Source organism: Phaenicophaeus curvirostris, chromosome W, assembly GCF_032191515.1.
Source record: "Phaenicophaeus curvirostris isolate KB17595 chromosome W, BPBGC_Pcur_1.0, whole genome shotgun sequence".
Lineage (NCBI taxonomy): Eukaryota > Metazoa > Chordata > Aves > Cuculiformes > Cuculidae > Phaenicophaeus > Phaenicophaeus curvirostris.
In genome coordinates, this window is record NC_091430.1 from 3,077,507 (window position 1) to 3,104,469 (window position 26,963).

The following is a 26,963-nucleotide window of genomic DNA, read 5'->3' on the forward strand; positions in this document are numbered from 1 at the left end:
TTAATGAAAGCACCAGCACTTGAGATGCGGGACAGCCCTGGGAGTGCTATTGCAATTTCTGGGAGAGCAGAGATGTGCAGTGGCCTATCCCTCAAAAGAACTGGATAATCACAGAATCACAGAATAACCAGGTTGGAAGAGACCCACCGGATCATCGAGTCCAACCATTCCGATCAAACACTAAACCATTCCCCTTAGCACCTCATCCACCCCTGCCTTAAACACCTCCAGGGAAGGTGACTCAACCACCTCCCCGGGCAGCCTGTACCAGTGCCCAATGACCCGTTCCGTGAAAAATTTTTTCCTAATGTCCAGCCTAAACCTCCCCGGGTGGAGCTTGAGGCCATTCCCTCGTCTTGTCCCCTGTCACTTGGGAGAAGAGGCCAGCACCCTCCTCTCCACAACCTCCTTTCAGGTAGTTATAGAGCGCAATGAGGTCTCCCCTCAGCCTCCTCTTCTCCAGGCTAAACAACCCCAACTCTCTCAGCCGCTCCTCATAAGACCTGTTCTCCAGCCCACTCACCAGCTTTGTTGCTCTTCTCTGGACTCGTTCCAGAGCCTCAACATCCTTCTTGTGGTGAGGGGCCCAGAAATGAACACAGCATTCGAGGAGCGGTCTCACCAGTGCCGAGTACAGAGGGAGAATAACCTCCCTGGACCTGGTCACGCCGTTTCTGATACAAGCCAAGATGCCATTGGCCTTCTTGGCCACCTGGGCACACTGCTGGCTCATGTTCAGTCGCTGTCAACCAACACCCCCAGGTCCCTCTCCTCCAGGCAACTTTCTAGACAGACTTCTCCTAGTCTGTAGCACTGCATAGGGTTGTTGTGCCCCAAGTGCAGGATCCGGCATTTGGCCTTGTTAAACCTCATGCCATTGGACTCAGCCCAGCGGTCCAGCCTGTTCAGATCCCTTTGCAGAGCCTCCCTACCCTCCAGCAGATCCACACTTCCACCCAGCTTAGTGTCATCCACAAACACGCTAAGGGTGCACTCGATGCCTTCATCCAGATCATTGATGAAGACATTGAACAGGGCTGGACCCAGCACTGAGCCCTGGGGAACCCCACTTGTCACTGGCCTCCAGCTGGAGTTAACTCCATTTCCCACCACTCTCTGGGCCCGGCCATCCAACCAGTTTTCCACCCAGGAGAGTGTGTGCCTGTCCAGGCCAGAGGCTGACAGTTTCTCAAGCAGAATGCTGTGAGAAACTGTGTCAAAGGCTTTGCTGAAGTCCAGGAAGACCACATCCACAGCCTTTCCCTCATCCAGCAGCCGAGTCACTTCGTCCTAGAAAGCGATCAGGTTAGTTTGGCAAGACCTGCCTTTTGTGAACCCCTGTTGACTGGGCCTGATCACCCAGTTCTCTTGCATGTGCTTCATAATAGCACTCAAGATCACCTGTTCCATGACTTTCCCTGGCACTGAGGTCAGACTGACAGGCCTGGAGTTTCCTGGGTCCTCCCTGCGACCCTTCTTGTAGATGGGCACAACATCAGCCAGCCTCCAGTCCAGTGGGACTTCCCCAGTCTTCCAGGACTGTTGGAAGATGATGGAAAGGGGTTTGGCCAGCACATCCACCAGCTCCTTCAGTACCCTAGGGTGAATCTCATCCGGCCCCATAGACTTGTGACTGTCCAGTTGGGCTAGCAAGGCTCTGACCACCTCCTCTTGGATCACGGGAGCCTCATTATGCTCCTCTAGCTCCTGGGTTGGTACACAGATGGAACGACCCTCCTTACAACTAAAGACTGAGGCAAAGAAGGCATTAAGTACCTCAGCCTTTTCCTCATCCCCTGTCACTGTTGTTCCTTCTGCCATGTCAGCCAAGGATGGCCGAGCTGCCTGAAAGCAGTTGCTGCCACAGTAATATTGATCCGGGAAGCTTGCAGATTTACAGTGGGTCAGAAGACGGCAGTATATGTACCACACATGGTCATCAGTGTCCTGGAACAAAAAGGACATTGGCTGTCTCCTAGTCGAATGTTAGTACCTAGTACCAGGTGCTATTACTGGAGCAAGATGATGTCCTCCTTAGGACCACCTCAGTTGTTAACCGGGCAGTGCTTCTTTCTACTGACCACGTGGAAGGGACTCCTGAGCATGATTGTTTGCAGATGACTGAAGAAATATTCAGAAACCTATAGAAGTGGCTTTTGTGCATTGTAAGGGACATCAATCGGAGACATCTAATATTGGATTGGGAAATCAGTTGACTGATAAAGCTGCTAAAGAGGCTGCAGAAACAGACATCATGGCTTTAGTGCCAGAGAAAGAGATAAAATTGTCAGAAACAGCTCCTAGATATGATAATAAGGACCTTAGACTGATGAAGCCATTGCAGGCAAAACAACAGAAGAGTGGGTTGTTTGTCACACCCATCATACAGGTGGTAATACTTCCTTTTCTTTTAAGGGAATTGGCCAAAAGGGAACATGATAAAGTACATTGGAGAATAGAGAATCTTTTAAAACATTTAAAGAAAGTAGTTATAGGAAGGGCCATGATGGAAAAGGCTCATTCAGTTATGGAAAAATGTGGGATATGCCAAAGAAACAATCCCAATACCAGTAACTGTGTAATATTTGGGAATGTTAAGGAAGGAAATTCCCCTGGAGATTATTGGCAAATAGATTTTACTGAGTTGCGCCAAAAAGAAGGATATAGATACATTCTAGTTTTAGCGAATACTGGACAGAGGCTTTCCCTGGTTGCACCAATAAGGCAAGACAAGTAGTAAAATTTTATTTAAAGTAATTAGCCCAATGTTTGGGATGCCTTTAGGAATGTGTTTGGACAGAGGTCCTCAACTTTGCCTCAGTCTTTAATTGTAAAGAAAGTTGTTCTGTCTGTGTACAAACCCAGGAGCTAGAGGAGCAAAATGAGGCTCCCATGATCCAAGAGGAGGTGGTCAGAGCCTTGCTAGCCCGACTAGACACCCACAAGTCTATGGGGCTGGATGGGATCCACCCAAGGGTATTGAAGGAGCTGGCGGATGTGCTGGCCAAACCCCTTTCCATCATCTTCCAACAGTCCTGGAAGACTGGGGAAGTCCCACTGGACTGGAGGCTGGCTGATGTTGTGCCCATCTACAAGAAGGGTCGCAGGGAGGACCCAGGAAACTCCAGGCCTGTCAGTCTGACCTCAGTGCCAGGGAAAGTCATGGAGCAGGTGATCTTGAGTGCTATCATGAAGCACATGCAAGAGAACTGGGTGATCAGGCCCAGTCAACAGGGGTTCACAAAAGGCAGGTCTTGCCAAACTAACCTGATCACCTTCTATGACCAAGTGACTCAACTACTGGATGAGGGAAAGGCTGTGGATGTGGTCTTCCTGGACTTCAGCAAAGCCTTTGACACAGTTTCTCACAGCATTCTGCTTGAGAAACTGTCGCCTCTGGCCTGGACAGGCGCACACTCTCCTGGGTGGAAAACTGGTTGGATGGCCGGGCCCAGAGAGTGGTGGGAAATGGAGTTAACTCCAGCTGGAGGCCAGTGACAAGTGGGGTTCCCCAGGGCTCAGTGCTGGGTCCAGCCCTGTTCAATGTCTTCATCAATGACCTGGATGAAAGCATCGAGTGCACCCTTAGCAAGTTTGCAGACGACACTAAGCTGGGTGGAAGTGTCGATCTGCTGGAGGGTAGGGAGGCTCCAAAGGGATCTGAACAGGCTGGACCGCTGGGCTGAGTCCAATGGCATGAGGTTTAACAAGGCCAAATGCCGGGTCCTGCACTTGGGACACAACAACCCTATGCAGTGCTACAGACTAGGAGAAGTCTGTCTAGAAAGCTGCCTGGAGGAGAGGGACCTGGGGGTGTTGGTTGACAGCCGACTGAACATGAGCCAGCAGTGTGCCCAGGTGGCCAAGAAGGCCAATGGCATCTTGGCTTGTATCTGAAACGATGTGACCAGCAGGTCCAGGGAGGTTATTCTCCCTCTGTACTCGGCACTGGTGAGACCGCTCCTCGAATCCTGTGTTCAGTTCTGGGCCCCTCAACACAAGAAGGATGTTGAGGCTCTGGAACGAGTCCAGAGAAGAGCAACAAAGCTGGTGAGGGGGCTGGAGAACAAGTCTTACGAGGAGCAGCTGAGAGAGCTGGGGTTGTTTAGCCTGGAGAAGAGGAGGCTGAGGGGAGACCTCATTGCTCTCTATAACTACCTGAAAGGAGGTTGTGGAGAGGAGGGTGCTGGCCTCTTCTCCCAAGTGACAGGGGACAGGACAAGAGGGAATGGCCTCAAGCTCCACCCGGGGAGGTTTAGGCTGGACATAAGGAAAGAATTCTTCACAGAAAGGGTCATTGGGCACTGGTACAGGCTGCCCAGGGAGGTGGTTGATTCATCTTCCCTGGAGGTGTTTAAGGCACAGGTGGATGAGGTGCTCAGGGGCATGGTTTAGTGTTTGATAGGAATGGTTGGACTCGATGATCCGGTGGGTCTCTTCCAACCTGGTTATTCTGTGATTCTATGATTCTATGAACTTCCCTGGGCAACCTGTTCCAGTGACTCACCACTCTCATTGTAAGAAGGAATTTCTTCATAATGGGTGTGGCGAGCCATTGGCACAGGTTGCCCAGGGAAGATGTGGATGCCCCATCCCTGGAAGTGTTCAAGGCCAGGTTGGATGAGGCCATGTGCTGCCTGATCTAGTGGGAGGTGTCCCTGCCCATCGCAGCGGGGTTGGAACTGGATGATCTTGAAGGTTGCTTCCAACCCAAACCATTCTATGATTTTGCGGCAGAAGTAACACTAAGCAGTGTTCTGGGAATATCCTGGGATTTGCATGCGCTTTATTGGCCTCAGTCTAGTGGGAAAGTGGAGAGAACGAATTATACTTTGAAGATGCAGTTGAGTAAAATACGTCAGGAAACCTCTATGACCTGGGTAAAAGCTCTACATTTAGCGTTTATTAAGAATTCAAATTCAGCCTTGGCGAGGAGGCCTTAGCCCATGAGATATTGTATGGGAGGTCTTATCAGATGCCACATGTCCTAGGAGATATCACTGTTACAGGGAATTTGGACATTGATAACTATTTGATATCTTTAGGAAAGACTCTCCAGGAGCTGCAGAAATTCCTGACTGTTAACAAATCCCTAGAGCTTGACAGGCCAGCACATCCATTCCAGCCTGGAGACTGGGTGTATATCAAGTCCTGGGACTCGGAACCCTTAACTCCTAGGTGGAAAGGGCCATACCAGGTACTTTTAACTACATACACAGCTGTGAAGCTAGCTGGAAAAGGACCCTGGATTCATCATTCACAGATTAAGAAGCCTGAGTGGAAAATCCAATGGGACTCAGGGAACCCACTAAAGATAAGGATTCAACGAGTTAGATCACAACAAATTTTGGGTTCATGTTTCAAATGACTGTCATTACAACAATAAGTGTGGGTAAAGGGGTGGATTTGAACGAACGACAACAGCATATTGTAAATGATAAAAGGCTTGGGTAAAATGAATAGACTCTCTAGTGTGACAGACTGCCTCCTCCACGCCAGACCCCATACCTTGGGGATTTATTCCATTAAGTTTTATAGATCTTCAGAAAGTGTATGTCACCAAAGTGCTAAAACAGGTGAATACGAGCTATAATTTAGATAGCAAAAACAGGTGCAGACAGAGAGGGATGCAATGCTTTGGTGGCCGGGAAGTAACAGGACTGTCTTTGGGCACCATGCTAACACTACTTGCCCAAAGGGGTCCACCCCATTAGACCACCATTTCTTAGACTGGGTTGCAGTGTCCAGTAAGACACAAGTCGCTACTGGATTGATGACCCCATATGTTACCAAACGCAGCAGTGACGTGACTGAATTACCAGAATGAAATGTCTTGAGAAAAGGCTCTGGAACTTGGAATAAAAGTTACAAGGAGACTGGAGATATATTTTGAATTGGTGCCTTGGATGGGGAAAGAAAGATAAATTTGATTACCCCAAGCTGTCCTGGAAGTGGACACAGGAAATCACATGTAACTTTGCCAGGGACAGATGTAATAACAGCCTTCCTGTTATTATAAAAAGAGTATGAGAATTCTGAGAAGCCTGTATCAACACTTCCAGCTGTTCACAACCCCTGGGTACAGCGTATGGGCATTGCGAAGTGGGCCTTGGACTGCCAGATTATCTTTTACCGAAGGAAATATGCCTGCAAGCTTAGGCCTCCTGACAGCGTGCCCTATCTGGGAGCAAAGCCCAATAAACCCTCAGTATTGGGGAAACACCAAAAGAGCCAGTGATGAGGATAACTGGCAAGGGCCGAGCACATCCACTGAGGTGGGATGGGGATTACAGAGTGTTTTTTACTCCCGGGATAAACAGCACTGGAAAATCAGTTTCTAATTGAAAATCTTACCTGGCAAGTGTTCAGCCTGGAGAAGACAAGGCTATGAGGTGATCATATAGCAATCTTCCAGTACCTGAAAGGAGCCTACAAAGAAGCTGGAGAGGAACTATTCATAACAGCTTGTGATGATAGGATGAGGGAAAATGGGTATAAACTGGAGAAGGGCAGATTTAGATTAGACATTAGGAAGAATTTCTTCACCATGAGAGTAGTGAGACACTGGAATAGGTTACCAAGGGAGGCCCCGCGCAGGGCAGGGGGCTTGGAATTAGATGTTATTTAAGGTCCCTTCCAACCCTAACTATTCTATGGTGATGGTGGTGCCCAGCCAGGAAGAAGAGGCTGATGAGATATTCTACAAGCAACTGGGAGAAGTCTAAGGGTCGCTAGCCCTTGCCCTTGTGGGGGACTTCAACTTACCAGATGTCTGCTGGGAGTATAATACAGCAAAGAGGAAAGAGTCTAGGAGGTTCCTGGAGTGCGTGGAAGACAACTTCCTGACGCAACTGGTGAGTGAGCTGACTAGGGGAAGCGCCTCGCTGGACCTGCTGTTTGCGAACAGAGAAGGCCTTGCGGGAGATGTGATAGTTGGAGGACGCCTGGGGCACAGCGATCACGAGATGATCGAATTCTCGCTTCTAGGAGAAGGAAGGAGGGGAGTCAGCAGAACGGCCACCTTGGACTGCCAGAGGGCAGACTTTGGACTGTTTAGGGGCTTGGCTGACAGAGTCCCTTGGGAGGCAGTCCTGAGGGCAAAGGAGCCCAAGAGGGCGGGATGCTCTTCAAGAAGGAATTCCTGGTGGCGCAAGATGCCGGAAAATGAGCAGGTCGGGGAGAAAACCGGCCTGGCTGAGCAGAGGGAGATCTGGGTGGAAATCAGGAAAAAGAGGAAAGTCTATGAGCTTTGGAAGAAGGGGCAGGCATCTCGGGAGGACTACAGGGATGAAGCGAGGTCATGCAGAGGGAAAATCAGAAGGGCTAAAGCCCAACTAGAACCGAAATTGGCCAATTCTGTGAAAGATAATAAAACCTGTTTCGATAAATATATCAACAACCAAAGGAGGGCCAAGGAGAATCTCCATCCTTTACTGGATGCAGGTGGGACAACAGTGACAAAGGATGAGGATAAGGCTGAGGTACTTCATGCCTTCTTTGCCTCAGTCTCTAATAGTAAGGTCCAATGACCGCCAGGTACCCAGCCCCCCTGAGCCAGAAGACAGGAAGGGAGAGCAGAACAAAGCTCCCATGATCCAAGAGGAACTGGTTAGAGACCTGCTCGGCCAATTAGACTTTCACAAGTCTATGGGGCCGGATGGGATCCACCTGAGGGCATTGAGGGAGCTGGCAGAGATGCTCCCCAAACCCCTTTCCCTCATCTACCAGCAGTCCTGGCTCACTGGGGAGGCTCCCAGTCACCCAGAGGGACCTGGACAGGCTGGAGAAATGGGCTGACACGAAGCTTGTGCAGTTAAACAAGGGGAAGTGCCAAGTCCTGCACATAAGGAGGAAAAACCTCATGCAGCAGTACATTCTGGGGGCCACCCATCTGGAAAGCAGCTTTCAAGAAAAGGACATGGGGGTCCTGGTGGACACCAAGTTGAGCGTGAGCCAGCAGTGTGCTATTGCTGCAAAGAAGGCTAAAGGCATCATTAGGCAAAGCATTGCCAGCAGGTCAAGGAAGGTGATCCTTCCCTTCTGAAGGGAGCAGCAGGCCTGATCTGTGGACCGGACCCAATTCATAGGGAAGTCTGCTGCCCACCTGGGGAGGCTCCACTTGACTGGAGGCTGGCTGATGTTATGCCCGTTTACAAGAAGGAACAGAGGGAGGATCTGGGAAACTCCAGGCCTGTCAGTCTGACCTCGGTGCCAGGGAAGGTCATGGAGCAGGTCGTCTTGAGTGCCATCTCCCAGCACACGCAAGACAACCAGGTGATCAGGCCCAGTGAACATGGGTTTATGAAAGGCGGGTCCTGCCTGACCAACCTCATCTCCTTCTAGGACAAGTTGACCTGCTTAGTGGATGAGGGACAAGCTTTGCATGTAGTGGACCTGGACTGCAGTAAAGCCTTTGACACAGTTTCCCACAGGGTTCTGCTTGAGAACCTGGCTGCCTCTGGCTGAGGGGAGACCTTATCACTCTCTACAGCTACCTGAAAGGAGGTTGTAGAGAGGTGGGTGTTGGTCTCTGTGCCCAAGTGATAGGATGAGAGGGAAATGGCCTCAAGTTGCGCCAGGGGAGGTTCAGATTGGACATTAGGAAAAGCCTCTTCACTGAAAGAGTTATCAAGCACTGGCAGAGGGTGCCCAGGGAGTTCGTTGAGTCCCCATCCCTGGGGGTATTTAAAAGACGGGTAGATTAAGTGCTTAGAGATATGATTTAGTAGTGGACAGGTACAGTCAGACTTGGCGATCTCAAAGGTCTTTTCCAACCTAGGGATTCTATGATTCTTCTGCCCTGAGAGACCACCTTAACAGATGGGGCCCGAGTCATAGGCTGTTCTCATGAAAATTTTGGGGAATGGCAGAAGCCCATGGAATGGGAAAATAATATCTGCCTGTTAAGAAACAAGGGATAGTAGTTAATGAGAACATATATATAGTATACCCAACATACAGATATATTTAGGCCGTCTTTATAAGCTGGAAGCATTGTTGAGAGGGGATTTCCGAAATGAGAAATAGATAAAAGGGGATGGTCAGAAGATATGCAAACACATCCAATTATGTAGGACCTAAGCATGACTAACAGTAGGGAATAAGGGGTGGAGATTATGTTGGGTCTGGCCAGGATGGAGTTAACTTCCCCCATAGCAGGCCTCCTAGTGTTGTGCTTTGCATTTGTAGCCAGAAAGGTGTTGATAACACCAGTGTTTTGGCTACTGCTGAGCAGTGCTCCCACAGCATCAAGGCTGTCTCTCCAATCCCCCTCACCCACCCATAAGGTCAGGACAGCCAACCCAAGCTGACCAAAGTAACATTTGTCTCAAAAGCAACCACTAGAAATACTGTGGCCCTACTTTGGATATCAACAAGAAGTAAACTACAGTCATCTAGTCCAAGTGCCTGAGCAATTCAGGGCTGATCAAAAGTTAAAGCATCTTCTTAAGGACATTGTCCAAATGCCTCTTAAACACTGACAGGCACAGGCATCGACCACCTCTCTAGGAAGCCTCTTCCAGCATTTGCCCACACCCTCGGTAAAGAAATGTTTCCCTGATGTCCAAGTCTGAACATTCCCTGACGCAACTTTGAACCATTCCCGAGTATCCTGTCACTGGGCACCAGGGAGAAGGGGTCAGCATCTCCCTCTCCGCTTCCCCTCCTCAGGAAGCTGTAGAGAGCAATGAGGTCTCCCCTCAGCCTCCTTCTCTCCAAACCAGGCAAACACAGAGTCCTCAGCCGCTCCTCATAGGACGTGCTTTCCAGCCCTTTCACCACCTTTCACCAGCTTTGCTGCCCTCCTCTGGACACATTAAAGGACATTAACATCCTTCTAAAATTGTGGGGCCCAGAACTGTGAGGCCGCACCAACGCTGAATACAGCAGGGTAATCACCTCTTTTGACCGGCTGCTTGTGCTGTCTGATGCACCCCAGGATGCGGTTTGCCCTCTGGGCTGCCATGGCACTGCTGACTCCCATTGAGCCTGCTGTTGACCGGCACCCCCAGATCCCTTTCTGCAGGGCTGCTCTCCAGCCACTCCTCTCCAGTCTATACTTGTGTCCTGTGTTACTCCATCCCGGGTGCCAAATCCAGCATTTGGTCTTGTTAAATTCCACGTCACTGATGATTGCCCATTGCTCCAATCTATCCAGATCCCTCTGCAAGGCCTCTTGTCCCTTGAGAAAGTCAACAGCACCTCCCAGTTTGGTATCATCAGCAAACTTGCTAAGGGTGCTTTCAACTCCTGCATCCAGATCACTGATAAATACGTTGAACAGGACTGGCCCTAGAACTGAGCCCTCAGGAACACCACCGTTGGTGTCCGGTTGCCAGCCAGATGCAGCCCCATTCACTACAACCCCTTGAGCCCTGCCCTTCAGCCAGTTCTTCTCCCAGCGCACCGTGTACCTGCTCATCCCACAGTTGGGCAACTTGTCCAGAAGGATGCTGTGAGGGACAGCATCAAAAGCCTTACTGAAATCCAGCCAAACTGCATCCACTACCTTCCCTTCATCCACTAAGTGGGTGACCTTATCGTAGAAGGAGATCGGGTTAGTTAGACAGGACTTCCCAGGAAGTTGCTGGACATTGCCGGCTGTTGGGAAGTAGAGAATAAATCCTTTTGCTTTTCTGCTTCTGCTCACAGCATCTACTTTTCTTCATTGAATTGCCTTTATCTCACCCCATGAGTTTTTCATCTTATTTTCTTCCCATCTTGTTGACAAGGGGGAGTGACAGAACAGCTTGGTGGGTACCTGGTGGTCAGTCAAGGTCAACCCACCATAGGTAGACACAAGAGAACTTCAAGTAGTAGAATGCAAATATTTAGTCCTTACTCATTCTTGTACAAATGAAGTTGATCCAAATAATTTATTGCAGTGATGAAGACAGAGCTCTGGAAAAACAGAGGGGGAAAACATCAATTTTAATGTTTTCTGTTCTCTAAGTGTTATCTCATACATGCTATTAAGGTCACTAGCCTTTGTGGAAAGACTGAAGTTAATTGTTGTTATCCGAGCCTGAGAAACATCATTCCAAAATCAAAAGACTCATTGTCCAAATGCCTCTTAAACACTGACAGGCACGGGGCACCTCTCTAGGAAGCCTCTTTCATGGTTTGCCCACACTCTCGGTAAAGAAATGTTTCCCTGATGTCCTGTCTGAACACTCCCTGATGCATCTTTGAACCATTCATAGAATCATCAAATAGTTTGGGTTGGAAGAGATCATCTAGTTCCAACCCCCCTGCCATGGGCAGGGACATCCCACTAGATCAGGTTACCCAAGGCCCCATCCAACCTGGCCTTGAACACCTCCAGGGATGGGGCAGCCACAACTTCCCCTGGCAACCTGTTCCAGTGTCTCACCACTCTCGTGGTGAAGAAATTCTTCCTAATGTCTAGTCTAAATCTGCCATTCTCTAGTTTATGCCCGTTCCCCCTCACCTTATCACCACAAGATTTAATGAATAGTCCCTCTCCAGCTTTCCTGTAGGCTCCTTTCAGGTACTGGAAGGGTGCTATAAGATCTCCTCGGAGCCTTCTCTTCTACAGGCTGAACAAGCCCAACTCTCTCAGCCTGTCCTCATAGGAAAGGTGCTCCAGCCCTCGAATCATCTTTGTAGCCCTCCTCTGGACCTGTTGCAACAGTTCCATATCCTTCTTATACTGAGGATTCCAGAAATGGACACAATACTCCAGATGAGGTCTCACAAGAGAGGAATAGAGGGGCAGAATCACTTCCCTCCACCTGCTGGCTACGCTTCTTTTGATGCAGCCCAGGATACGGTTGGCCTTCTGGGCTGCAAGTGCACATTGCCGGCTCATGTCGAGCTTCTCATCGACCAGCACCCCCAAGTCCTTCTCTGCAGGGCTTTTCTCAATCACGTCATCATTCCTGTGTATCCTGTCAGTGGACACCAGGGAGAAAGTGTCAGCACCTCCCTCTCTCCACTTCCCCTCCTCAGGAAGCTGTAGAGAGCAATGAGATCCGTCCCTCAGCCTCCTTCTCTCCAAACCAGACAAATGCAGAGTCCTTGGCTGCTCCTCATAGGACATGCCTTCCAGCCCTTTCACCAGCTTTGCTTCCCTCCTCTGGCCTCATTCTAGGACCTTAATATCCTTCTAAATTTGTGGGGCCTAGAAGTGCACACAACACTCAAGGTGAGGCCGCACCAATGCCAAATACAGGGAGATAATCGCCTCTTATGAGGATTTCAAAGATGAAATGGAATACTGAAGATATGATGCTTTAGGATATCTTTAATCCTGTGTATTTAATCCCCCTCCCCAAGATTAAAGGAAAAAAATAAACTCTTTCAACATAAGATAAACATAAACCTTATGTTACTAGGGCAACAAATCAGCTGCACAGAAGACTTTCCTTTCTCAATTTAGAATTCCAAACAGCTTGTACAGTTTCTTTACAAATATGTTTATTTTTAAATGTATGATGTTATAAGTATTACTATGTCTTAATGACTGAAGACGTTTGAGAGCACATGCAAATATTTTAATATATTAATTTTTAACATATATGTCGCTGATCATCTTTAGCAAAGAATGCCAAACAGAACAAACAGAGCAGCAACTTTGCTTACACAAATTATCCTGAAACATCTAGTAGCACCTAAATGGCTTGTAATAGAAACATAATTAGCATTAATCATTCCCAAGTGCCCAATTCAAAGAGATATTTACAAATTTTCTAACAGTTTCAAGGGCAATACGTTTTACACAAAACTTTCAAGTGAAGAATTGGTGTATGAAGTGTTTTGGGGTCAAGCATGGTTTGATCTCAAACAGTAATGGGACTTTAAAGATGTTAACAGTAATTAGCGAACAATAATGGAGAGTTATCAGATCCTATATAGTAGGAATGTCATTGAATGAATTTAAGTTCATAACCTTTACCTCCTTCTGACTATGGAATGACAAGTGCTACTGTTCTAACTAGCACATTCCATGAAATCCCATGTTTTAGACATCATTCAAAATAAACTCTGTACAACTAAATTGCCATGAATATAAACCCAGAAGCTAATACTGAACAACAGCAACAGAAAAACCCCAAACGCACACAAATTGATTTGATTTGTTTTATGCTTCTTTGTAATCAGTAGCAAAGAGTCAAACTGATAGATCTGAGGAAGGAGAAAATATTATGGCTCAGTCTCTAATGACTACAAAATGAAATATTCTCCCATAATAAAAAGTCAACATGTACTCCCAATTCCCAGTCAAGAACAAAAGAATTAAGCATTTAATTATCAGCTGGCCTGTTGGTTTTGAACTTGAATTAAATTCTCTCTAATGTATCCTTAAAACAGACTGTTAAATTAAATAGCAAAACTAGGAGCCATGTTTCTGAATGCTTCTATGTTATTCTCACAGAGAAAGAAAAAGGGTAAGACAACATAGAAATAAAATAACATTCTTTGAAAGTATGGACTCTAAGGGGGAGTACACACATTTTAATTGGGGGAGGCAGGAGGAGGGAATAGGAAGAAGCATGGGATAAAGCTACTAGCAATGTTTTTAATTGTTGTTATATCAGATGGTATTCTCCATTCAGTTCATCAAAATTAGATGGACTCCTCAAAACACACCACAGCTTCTTTTTTCTCAGAATATCCCCTGTCTCTATGACAAGCAAAAGTTGGACATTTAAAAATTATATTTAAGAATCTACTGTGAAAACACCATATAATCCCATGAAAATTATTCTTGATCTAATGGCTCTTTCAGAATTACTTTGAGGGACCTAAAAATTCCCCAGATGCATTCATTCGCATCTAATATTGCCCAATGCCAACTTTAAGAGTCTGAGAAATCAGACCAGGAGAAGAATGGTAAACTGAATTCCCAGCTCTGCCAAAAGATTTCATTGCATTTTTAAGCAAGTCACATTTGGGAGTGGGATCTCTTCTTAATTCACAAGGACAGTACTGCTAACAGCTAGGAAGGATTGTAAAGGACCATGTTTCACACTTCTAAAACATAAAACCAAGTGATCACTAGACTAAAAAAGGCAAAATATAAATGTAAACACAACAAGAGTAATCATAACTTATCTTACAGGAGATTCTGTTAGATTATGTTAATGAAAAAATCAGGGGAGAACCATGAACTAATTAGGAGCACAGGCACTATGCTAAGCACAAAGAAGTTGGCTGATCTACTGAAACTATATCCTGGAAAGCTACTCTATATTTTAAAAAAATCATTAAGGCTGCAGATACACACTCTACTGCTGTGAAAAAAAAAAGAAACAGATTTGGCTTTCCTTTGTTTACCCATCTTCAGTGTTATCCTTTATTTCTCATGATGAAACTATTAAGCCTGTTTCCCAGTAGAGGTAGACTTCAAAAATCTGGATATTTTAGTTACAAAATTTTTGGCACCAATGTCGAGCTGTATGTTTCTCCCATGGCCAAATGCTTGGTTGATATTGCTAGCAGTTTTGGCTGCTTTACGTCCCCTTTTGAACTCATGCAACAAAATCACTTGAATTTGGGTTTTTTTACATCTTTAATTAATTAGGACAATATAAAACAGAATAAATAGTGAAAACAAAACTATTAGCATAAATAAGTAGAGAGAATTTTGCGCTTTAAAATGGTATACTACATGAATACAGTTAAATAAAAGTTTAATCCAAAATAAGCATCACAGTGTACAATGACAAAACCAGCAATTATTTTTGTAACAACCTAATATATATATTCAAGAATATATATCCAGATATAAGAAGCTGGCAACACTCAAGACTAGACAATGATTATGTCAAGAGTTGAGACTGACCAAATGTATACGACTTGGAGACACGTATCATGAAGACAGTGATACTACATTAATCAGACATGAGGATAAATTAAGGACTCCTCAGTTAAGATCAAACTAACTTCATGGAGAAAAAAGTAAAAATCTAAATATTAACTGTTGCGTAGTGATATTAAAAAGCAAAAATGGCATCTAAAGCAATCTGAGTGTCAATTATAATGATTTTGCACGGTGCAAAACGAAGGTGCCAATTACAGTATAAAATATAATAAAATAACAATGGAAAGTGTGACCATCTAAAGTCAATCACCCTCTACATAAAATTCACATTGTCATACCTCGAATCTGCTGCAATTTTATTGCTCACTGTACAACACAATTAGATTCTTAGATAAAATTCTTCTAAAAGTTACCTTTAAAAAAATAATGTCTGATTTTTTTTTGAACTCTCACAGTGCCTAGCTAATGCTTAGAAGTCAGTCATACTGACAGTAATTACCAGGTCAAAGCCTACTTTCTTTTCTATTACAACTAAAATTCTCCTTCCATGAATACACTGGTGGTGTCAACAAGAAGGATGACTTAAATCAGATGGCTGAATAAAAAGTCATTGAAGCAAACGTCTAAAACTCTGCACTGGGTTTCTTCTTTAAAAAAATCTATTAAAAAATGTTCAGGAACTATCTTTGAAATCGCTAAATGTTTCAAATGAGTGACAGCAAACTAACATTAATGAGAGCTAGTCACAAGTGAAAGGTTTCAAAGAAATCTTCCAATATGAGTTGCTTCACTCCTGAATGAATTGGGTAAGTCTTTAAAAGCACCATAATGGACTATTGCTTGGGTATTTTAAAAATTAATTGAGCTTTCCCAACTTTATATGAAACTGATTTGGTTTCATGAGTTTTTTATTTGGAAAGCACCAGTAAATGATGATCAGGGTTAGATGATGTGCTGCACCATTTGTCTACAAAGTTTTTCACTGTGCAGGTCACTGCTAAGTTTTGCAGTACAAAATAGGAAGGGCGTCATTTCCCCCCACCAAAGACCATGAAGTAATTCCAGGAGAGAAAACTACAAAGAAAGTTACGTTACTCAGTTAAGTTCAACAAAAACCCACAAATAATTAAATAGAGGAATAAACAAACAACATTCACTTTCAACATTGTGGTGGGTTGACCTTGCTGGATGCCAGGTGCTTACCAAAGCCACTCTCTCACTCCTCTCCTCAGCTGGATAGGGAAGAGAAAATTTTAAAAAAGGCTCGTGGATCAAGATAATTTTAAAACAAGGTTTGTGGGTTGAGATAAGGACAGGGTGATCACTCCCCAATTACCGTCATGGGCAAACCAGAGTCAACAAGGGGAAATTAATTTAATTTATTACCATAAAATCAGAGAAGGATAATGAGAAATAAAAACAAATCTTAAACAATCTTCCTCCCACCTCTCCCTTCTTCCTGGACTCAACTTCACTCCCCATTTCTCTACCTCCTTCTCCTCCCTCCGAGCGATGCAGGGGGAATAGGAATGGGGGTTGTGGTCAGTTCATCACACATTTTCTCTGCTGCTCCTTCCTCCTCACATTCTTCCCCTGCTCCAGCATAGGTTCCCTCCCACGGGAGACAGTTCTCCACAAAATTTTCCAATGTGTGTCTTTCCCACGGGCTGCAGTTCTTCACGAACTGCTCCAGCATAGGTCATTTCCACAGGGTGCAGTCCTTCAGGAATGGATTGCTCCAGCATGAGCTCCTCTGTCCATGGGGGTCACAGGTCCTGCCAGAAGCCTGCTCCAGCGTGGGCTTCCCATGGGGTCACAGCCTCCTTCAGGCTCATCTACCTGCTCCAGTGTGGAGTCCTCCATGGACTGCAGGTGGATCTCTGCTCCATTGTGAACATCCATGGGCCGCAAGGGGACAGCCTGCCTCACCATGGTCTTCACCATGGGCTGCAGGGGAATCTCTGCTCCTGCGCCTGGAGCACCTCCTCCCCCTCCTTCTTCCTTGACCTTGGTATCTGCAGGGCTGTTTCTCTCACATATTCTCACTCCTCTCTCTCTCTGGCTGCTGTTGTTCCACACGGGTATTGGGGTTGTTTCCCCCCTCCTTCTTAAATATGTTATCACAAAGGCGCTAACACTGTCACTGATTGGCTCAGCTTTGGCCAGCAATGCGTCCAGCTTGGAGCCAGTTGGTACTGGCTCTATTGGACACAGGGGAAGCTCCTAGCAACTTCCCACAAAAGCCACCCCTGTAGCTTCCCTGCTACCAAAGCCTTGCCATGCAAACCCAATACAAACATTTTCATCAAAATGCTGGACTGTAGAATTCTTAACTTGCAATTTATAATTTCTAGCCCCTGTCCTGCACACAAGTCCAAACAGAATGCACAGCTAAAGCAGTCTGGCTTAGTTTATACAAGACCAAATACCAGCATACAAACCAATGCTTGACTGGTAACTTTATTTTTTGTTGTGTCATTGCTGATAATCCTTACTATATAGTCCACAAGATTTACTGAGATTTCATTAGCCCATCGAGCTGCAAAACTTTGAATTATCCTAATCTAAGGCTAAGTGGTCACTCATATTTTGAGTTTCTTCAAATAAAGAATTATTTGAAATACTTCAATTTCTATTTACAAAGCTCATAATGTAGCAATAACCTCTGTGTACATTTAGAAAAACCATTCTGAAATGTTTCTGAGAGATGTTCTTTCACAATCACTATCTGATCAACTTCTACAAAATCATTAAAAATTTACAGCAAGTTATAAACATATGGTGAATACATTACTGTTTATTTTCCAGCATTTCTGAGATGAGCAAAAGAGAAATTTTCCCCTTAAAGCATTAGTTTATGGTATGGAACATCCCTTTGGTCGGTTGGGGTCAGCTCTCCCAGCTGTGTCCCCTCCTAACTTCTTGTGCACCCCCAGCCTGCTCACTGGTGGGGTGGACTGAGAAGCAGAGAAGGCCTTGACTCCGAGCAAGCACTGCTCAGCAGTAACTAAAACATCCCTGTATTATCAGCACTGTTTTCAGCACAAATCCAAAACACAGCCCCATACCAGCTACTGTGAAGAAAATTAACTCTATCCCAGACAGAACCAGTACAGCTTCTTATATGTAAGTCGGTACAGTTAAATTAAATTTATGTATACCCTTTCAATTCCACAGTTTCTCTAATGAAAGCAATAATTCTTATCTCAAAGCCCCCTCCCCAACACACACAACCCCCCCCAACCACAAACAAACAGTAACAGCTTCATAAAGCCATGAGTACATGAGAAAATCTATCAAATAAGGACACTTTTTTACCCACTAAAAACAACAAAGAAAACCTCCAAATTCAGTTATACCTCACCTGCATCAGCTCTGGATCGCTGACCTGGTGATTTTCCAAATGGGGTCTTCATTCATCTGTATTTAAGTGAGCAGCAAAGCTGCTAGACTAGGGTGAAAATCCAGTTCTTCCCAACTCCCAAAATATCTTCTTACTCTTGTAATACAACAGCTATTTATTAATCCACCATCCAATCACCAATTTGTTCTTCCTCAAATATAGGAGAAGCACTTTCAATTATATCACTCTGAAAAAAAAAACAAACCAGAAAGTACAGTCTGATTTGAGATCTGGTTATAATAAACACTGAATTGAAACAAAATATTTTCTCTTTCATGCTCAATGAGAAGTCTCTTCATATTCTGTTATTCTGGGTGCATCTAGTAAACAGAGGGCAGGTAGGCAAGAAGACAGCTGAATATTAAGGCTCATATTCTCAATGCAAGTTCTATATTAGATCAAAGTCATCCACAGACAGATACACATAGAAAAGCCTCATAAAAAAAAGAGGTAAAGCACAAACAAATACTTCCATTTGTTATAAAACAAACCAAAATGCTTCACACCCACATATCAGAATTCCTTCTCTACAGATACGTTTAAAAAACTGTAGAAAAAAATCTTAGCACTTAAAAGATAAAAGCCTCACAGGTTTTATTGCAACAACTACCAATTCGTTAACTCATTAAGTTATCGAAGATCTGGAAAAGTCATTGGTGATTCACTACGCCTACACTCGGATTCTTGAAACATTTTAGTAAACAGTTTCCTCTGGATTAGGAAGATATGGAAGGACAATGTTTTAAAGTCTTTTCCAAGATTTAAGTTACAGACACTTGTTACCACCTCAAATTATGAAGAATTACAGAACAACTATTTCAGAGTAATGTTTCTGGACAGCAAACATTTCTCCTTACTAATTCATTCATTTCAATGCTGCACATGGCTAAAACAACAGGTTAGGTCAATTCATCCTTTTAGCCTGGTTTCCTTAAGAAATGATTGCTGTAATAATGTTCTCTGTAATCTGTCAGTTAAACAGATTACAGAGAACATCTGTGGCCTTCTTCCTTTTACTTTTTTTCTTCCCAACAGTGGCTTTGGAACCTGCTGTTAATTTTGACAAAAGGGGAAAAAACAGAGGAATGCCCCTAACTGTTGACCCAGCTGTGGGAAAAAGTGTACCTTATGTTCATGCCTTACCAAACAACTGAATACACAAGGATATACCTCAAAGTATAGTACAAGTGCTATTCTGAAACTTCCATTTACATCTACTAACACTTTGCCAATTCTTTCAGGAATCACACCCACTAACACCTAGATGAATATTCCTAGACAGAAACAGAAACAAAATTAAATACTAGTTTCTGGTGTTTCGAGTTTAAGCAAATATTTGATGATTTGTAGTTTTTGGGAAGATCTGTGCTATATTTGGAAGAACTAACTTTTTAGACATTCAGTCAGGAAGCAATAAGAATTTGTGAAATTAAACTTAAATATCCATTTAAATGAACTTATTAGTTTTTCCACATTTCATCTCTTCCTGAAATCTACCCATTATATACACAGTGATGCTAAACAGTACCAGGGGAACAATATTCAAGGTTTAAAAGACATTTGAAGGAACAATAGGAAGCAATTAGCTTGCCTAACTATTTTACTAGAACAAAAGAAATTTTTTTTATGCTAAAGACAAAAAAACAATTTCACTACAGTTTAAAATAGACTTCCGTATTCAGTCTCACAAGGACTGTGTGCACACCCAAGAGAAATTAACTTTTTTCCCTCTAGATGTGATGAGAGATTATGGTTTAGAGAGAATCAGCTGTAATCTAGAATTATACTTTTGTACTAAAAAACAACAAAAAAACTCCAACCACACATACACATGAAAAACATAAGCACTTAATTAAAATATCCTTTTCCAGTAATCTGTTGACTTGTCATCCAGGAATTTGCAAATATTTCATAACATCTGTATGTATCATATGTGGGGGTTTTTTTTTCAGATTTCCATTCCATAGCTGCCAGAGTCCAATGCTCTCTGACCAGGTTCTTTATATATTACATGTGTGGAGAGTGAAATCACAGAATCACAGAATAACCAGGTTGGAAGAGACCCACCGGATCATCGAGTCCAACCATTCCTATCAAACACTAAACCATATCCCTCAGCACCTCATCCACCCGTGCCTTAAACACCTCCAGGGAAGGTGACTCAACCACCTCCCTGGGCAGCCTGTTCCAGTGCCCAATGACCCTTTCTGTAAAGAATTTTTTCCTAATGTCCAGCTTAAACCTCCCCTGGCGGAGCTTGAGGCCATTCCCTCTTGTCCTGTCCCCTGTCACTTGGGAGAAGAGGCCAGCACCCTCCTCTCCACAACCTCCTTTCAGGTAGTTGTAGAGAGCAATGAGGTCTCCCCTCAGCCTCCTCTTCTCCAGGCTAAACAACCCCAGCTCTCTCAGCCGTTCCTCATAAGACCTGTTCTCCAGCCCCCTCAACAGTTTTGTCACTCTTCTCTTTACTCGCTCCAGAGCCTCAACATCCTTCTTGTGGTGAGGGGCCCAGAACTGAACACAGCATTCGAGGAGCAGTCTCACCAGTGCCGAGTACAGAGGGAGGATAACCTCCCTGGACTTGCTGGTCACAACGTTTCTGATACAAGCCAAGATGCCATTGGCCTTCTTGGCCACCTGGGCACACTGCTGGCTCATATTCAGTTGGCTGTCAACCAACACCCCCAGGTCCCTCTCCTCCAGGCAGCTTTCTAGACAGACTTCTCCTAGTCTGTAGCACTGCATAGGGTTGTTGTGCCCCAAGTGCAGGACCCGGCACTTGGCCTTGTTAAACCTCATGCCGTTGGACTCAGCCCAGCGGTCCAGCCTGTCCAGATCCCTTTGCAGAGCTTCTCTACCCTCCAGCAGATCGACACTTCCACCCAGCTTAGTGTCGTCCGCAAACTTGCTCAGGGTGCACTCGATGCTTTCATCCAGGTCATTGATGAAGACATTTAACAGGGCTGGACCCAGCACTGAGCCCTGGGGAACCCCATTTGTCACTGGCAGCCCTGGGGAACCCCACTTGTCACTGGCGTTACACTTAGAAAAATATAGCAATTGCAATATGCCGTTCAAGCACAATACCAATGTGATTCCCATTACTGGTCTCTAGAATATGCTCAACATCACAGTGCTGGGCATCCCTAATCACCGTGAAGGAATATGTGGGTTGAAGCCAGCTCAAGCCTGGTGCTGTCCTTAAAATTCTTTCGTTAGTTATTCATTTTTTATACTCAGTGTTGAGCTGAGCCACATATTCACTCCTCCCATGCTGGTCTGGCTAACTGGGAAGACAGTCACACTCTTTTAATGAGCTCAGGGAGAAACATTTACACCACCAGTTGATCCACTCAATTGCTATCTAAAAGCTAGCTTTCTTTGCAACAGCTGTGGTCAGTCACACCCTGTATTATTCTCTGAGCTTTATGGGCATATCACCCTTGCCCCATCTCCACTAAGCCTTCTTCCATTGTAGGGGTTTATTAGTCAATCACAATAACAAACTGAAATTGTAAAATACTGTAGAGACATTTTAGTTTCATTTTTTTTGTTAAGTAGCTATATTTACAAAGAAAAATTAAACAACACACAAGTTTTGTCTACCAGTTAGTGACCATTTTATTGAAAGGATCTGTCCCCAATCACTACAACAAAAGACATGCCTCTTAGAAGGAAAAAGGCTTCCTAACCCTTTTAAAGTCACAATGCATTTGCTAACACTTAAAGTAGCATTGCACTGTGCTCTCTGATTCTTAAGGACACAAGACTACTGAAGTGAAAAGCTGATTCAGCAATTCCAGCATTTTCTATAAAGCAAGCCAAGTAACTTCCATGAATTCAACACTTAAGATTTTCACAGAAAGGAAACAAAACTCATTTTCCTAAAATTAGTATTCTGAATTTTTTACGTGTCAGTTTCACACTGACAGTTCTAAAGGCATTAATAAGGAGGAATTAAATGAGATTTTTCTGAAGATAAATTGATATTTTTTTGAGAACATCTTGAACTTTAAAGTATATGTAACAATATTAAGTCTTGTTTGCCTTACTAAAATAAACCAGAAAAATAGAATCATAGAATCATAGAATAACCAGGTTGGAAGAGACCAACCGGATCATCGAGTCCAACCATTCCTATCAAACACTAAACCATTCCCCTTAGCACCTCGTCCACCCGTGCCTTAAACACCTCCAGGGAAGGTGACTCAACCACCTCCCTGGGCAGCCTGTATTGGGGTTTTGTAATAAAGTTTTGCAATAAAAGATTTTTAATTTTGTGGGTTGGTTCTTTCTTTCTTGATAATTTTCCATATTAAGGATCAGGAATATTTACATGATAGCATTATATATGCTGTTGTCATTCATAATATTTACAAGTCTCAGAATGCCATGTTCCATGCAAAAGAAATTTGTAATGTGCTTCTGATATACTAATCTTTTGAATAAGACTTTTAGAAAAGCTTCACAGCCTACCAGTTAGTCACTGATTGCCCACACACCTGTTTGCACAGGTCACCAACAGCTCAGTTGCAGGTTTCATTTACAGAGCATTATTCTGATTAGCCATCAGCTACAACTACTCACCAGCCCAAGTGTTTTGCTTACAAAAAAAAAATAGCATGTTTTCTTTCTTAGGTCAGAACACAGTCATGAAAAACAATGTGCAAGTTAGAAGATGTATGATACTGTTCTAATTATTTTGGAGTGCTTCACACAAGAAAGGTTAAATGATGTATTAAAACCAGCAAAGCCTACAAACTGTCTGTCATCACACTACTTTTAATGATAACAGTATAATCAGACTATCAGGTTGTTAAGGGAAATGAGGAGATATGATAAATTTATGCATGTAGGACTTAGATATTATTGATAGTCAATTGTTATAAATAGAGTATTGTATTAAGAATAGAATAAGAACAAGTCTTGGAAGTTAATCTTTATGACAACTACAAGAATACTGCTCAATTGTCCCATGTACAGCCCCAGTCCAACTGAATCAACAGATTGTGTAAGAAATGTCAGACTTAGAACATAGGGATTAGATTTTTATGACTGGAGGAGGAACATGACCTGTTGAAGCATCACTTCTGAGGGAGAACCGAAACGAGACAGCGGAGATGAATTATCAAGTTATTCTGAGTTAATGAAGAATAAAGAACTAGGAGCACATGGAAAAACAAGAACTTTTCAAAGAAAATACCTATTGTATAGTGTATAATCACTGAGGTGATGGCCCAACTCTGAATTGTGAATAAAACAAGCCTAGAGTTACCCACTGTCTGGTGACAATCCTTAAAGACAGGGTAAGGAGGAAGACATAGTATCAAGACAAGAAAATGAGTTATATTTAATTAATTATTTTCAGCATAAAGGCAAAAGAAGGGAAAACCCAGCATGTATGCTCTGAGCACAGATTGTGTAGTTTTCCTCAGGAACCATTTTAATCCTCTCTGCAAACCCTTAATTGTAAACCATATGAGACCATTCTTCTGTGAACAAACTAATTCTGAAAGGAAATACATCAGTTGAAGAAATTTCTTGGTAGGTAATATTTTGATTTCCATAACTCAAATAAGAATTGCTGATATAGATTTCAGCTAAATGAGGTGCTTAATGGCTTCTTTGCCTCAGTCTTTAATAGTAAGGTGAGATGTTCCCTGGGTACTCAGCCTCACGAGCCAGTAGACAGGAAGGGAGAGCAGAACAAAGCTCCCATGATCCAAGAGGAACCGGTTAGAGACCGGCAAGGCAAATAAGATATCCATAAGTCTATGGGGCCGGATGGGATCCACCCGAGGGCACTGAGGGAGCTGACGGAGGTCCTTGCCAAACCTTTTTCCATCATCTCCCAGCAGTCCTGGCTCACTGGGGAGGTTCCACTTGACTGGAGGCTGGCAGACGTTATACCCATTTACAAGAAGGGCCGGAGAGAGGATCCAGGAAACTCCAGGCCTGTCAGTCTGACCTCAGTGCTGGGGAAGGTCATGGAGCAGGTCATATTAGGTGCCATCTCACAGCACACGCAGTACAACTGGGTGACCAGGCCCAGTCAGCATGGGTTTATGAAAGGCAGGTCCTGCCAAACTAACTGGATTGCCTTCTCTAACAAGGTGACCCGCTTGATGGATGAGGGACAGCCTGAGGATGTACTGGACCTGGACTTTAGTAAAGCCTTTGCCACCATTTCCCACAGGCTTCTACTTGAGTTCTAGGTGAGATGAAGAGGATGGTTAGAAGAACAGTCGCATTAAATCTCCAGAGGGCAGACTTTGGACTGTTCAGAAGGCTGGTTGGCAAAGTCCCTTGGGAGACAGTCCTTAAGGGCAAGGGAGCCCATGAGGGCTGGGCGCTCTTCAAAAAGGAAATCCTAGCAGCTCAGGAGAAAGCCATCCCCATGTTCTGGAAAAAGAGCCGGCAGGGGAAAAAAACAGCCTGGTTGAGCAGGGAGATCTTGAGAGATATCAAAAAGAAGAGGAATGTCTATGAGCTTTGGAAGAAGGGACAGGCGTCTTGGGTGGACTACAGGAGGGATGTGAGATTGTGCAGAGAAAAAATCAGGAGGGCTAAGGCCCAACTAGAAATCAGATTGGCTAAGTCTGTGAAAGATAATAAAAAATCTTTCTATAAATACATTAAAAATAAAATAAAAGGAGGACTACGGAGACCATACAGCCCCTATTGGATGCAGAAGGAACAACAGTGACAGGGGATGAGGAAAAGGCTGAGGTACTTAATGCCTTCTTTGCCTCAGTCTTTAATAGTAAGGAAAGTTGCTCCCTCTGTGTACACACCCAGGAGCTAGAGGAGCAAAATGAGGCTCCCATGATCCAAGAGGAGGTGGTTAGAGCCTTGCTTGCCCAGCTAGACACACACAAGTCCAAAGGGCCAGATGGGATCCACCCAAGAGTATTGAAGGAGCTGGCGGATGTGCTTGCCAAACCCCTTTCCATCATCTTCCAGCAATCCTGGAAGACTGGGGAAGTCCCACTGGACTGGAGGCTGGCTGATGTTGTGCCCATCTACAAGAAGGGTCGCAGGGAGGACCCAGGAAACTCCAGGTCTGTCAGTCTGACCTCAGTGCCAGGGAAAGTCATGGAACAGGTGATCTTGAGTGCTATCATGAAGCACATGCAAGAGAACTGGGTGATCAGGCCCAGTCAACAGGGGTTCACAAAAGGCAGGCCTTGCCAAACTAACCTGATCGCTTTCTAGGACGAAGTGACTCGGCTGCTGGATGAGGGAAAGGCTGTGGATGCGGTCTTCCTGGACTTCAGTAAAGCCTTTGACACAGTTTCTCACAGCATTCTGCTTGAGAAACTGTCAGCCTCTGGCCTGGACAGGCGCACACTCTCCTGGGTGGAAAACTGGTTGGATGGCTGGGCCCAGAGAGTGGTGGGAAATGGTGTGAAATCCAGCTGGAGGCCAGTGACAAGTGGGGTTCCCCAGGGCTCAGTGCTGGGTCCAGCCCTGTTCAATGTCTTCATCAATGACCTGGATGAAGGCATCGAGTGCACCCTTAGCAAGTTTGCAGATGACACTAAGCTGGGTGGAAGCGTCGATCTGCTGGAGGGTAGGGAGGCTCTGCAAAGGGATCTGAACAGGCTGGACCGCTGGGCTGAGTCCAATGGAATGAGGTTTAACAAGGCCAAATGCCGGGTCCTGCACTTGGGGCACAACAACCCTATGCAGTGCTACAGACTAGGAGAAGTCTGTCTAGAAAGCTGCCTGGAGGAGAGGGACCTGGGGGTGTTGGTTGACAGCGACTGAACATGAGCCAGCAGTGTGCCCAGGTGGCCAAGAAGGCCAATGGCATCTTGGCTTGTATCAGAAACAGTGTGACCAGCAGGTCCAGGGAGGTTATTCTCCCTCTGTACTCGGCACTGGTGAGACTGTTCCTCGAATGCTGTGTTCAGTTCTGGGCCCCTCACCACAAGAAGGATGTTGAGGCTCTGGAGCGAGTAAAGAGAAGAGTGACAAAACTGTTGAGGGGGCTGGAGAACAGGTCTTATGAGGAACGGCTGAGAGAGCTGGGGTTGTTTAGCCTGGAGAAGAGGAGGCTGAGGGGAGACCTCATTGCTCTCTACAACTACCTGAAAGGAGGTTGTGGAGAGGAGGGTGCTGGCCTCTTCTCCCAAGTGACAGGGGACAGGACAAGAGGGAATGGCCTCAAGCTCCACCAGGGGAGTTTTAGGATGAACGTTAGGAAAAAATTTTTCACGGAAAGGGTCATTGGGCACTGGAACAGGCTGCCCAGGGAGGTGGTTGAGTCACCTTCCCTGGAGGTGTTTAAGGGATGGGTGGACGAGGTGCTGAGGGACATGGTTTAGTGATGGACTGGAATGGTTGGGCTCGATGATGCGGTGGGTCTTTTCCAACCTGGTGATTCTATGATTGAGAAACTGGTAGCCGCTGGCCTGGGCAGGCACATCTTGTGCTGGGTAAAACACTGGCTCGATGGCCGGGCCCAAGGAGTGGTGGGGAATGGACTTCTGTCCAGCTGGAGGCCGGTCACAAGTGGTGTCCCCGGGGCTCAGTGTTGGGTCCAGTCTTGTTCAATACCTTTATCAATGACCTGGATGAGGGGATCGAGTGAATCCTTAGCAAGTTTACGGATGCCACTAAGCTGGGTGGAAGTGTCTATCTGCTGGAGGGTAGGGAAGCTCCACAGAGGGATCTGGACAGGATGGATCGATGGGCTGAAGTCAATGGGGTGAGGTTCAACAAGGCCAAGTGCCTGGTCCCGCACTTGGGCTAAAACAACCTGGTGCA

General features: G+C 45.0%; 1 protein-coding gene across 8 annotated transcripts in view; it reads right to left on the bottom strand.

Annotated features, from left to right (window-relative positions):
• The window catches only part of LOC138732947 (spindlin-Z-like), a 143,992-nt gene that overhangs the window by 30,938 nt on the left and 86,091 nt on the right, over positions 1 to 26,963 (bottom strand). For all 8 annotated transcript variants that reach the window (XM_069879756.1, XM_069879753.1, XM_069879754.1 and 5 more), the window contains one exon: positions 18,153 to 18,378. In XM_069879756.1, coding sequence (XP_069735857.1) covers positions 18,153 to 18,204 — 52 coding nt within the window. In that variant the 5' untranslated portion in view covers positions 18,205 to 18,378. The remainder of the gene's footprint in view (positions 1 to 18,152; positions 18,379 to 26,963) is intronic.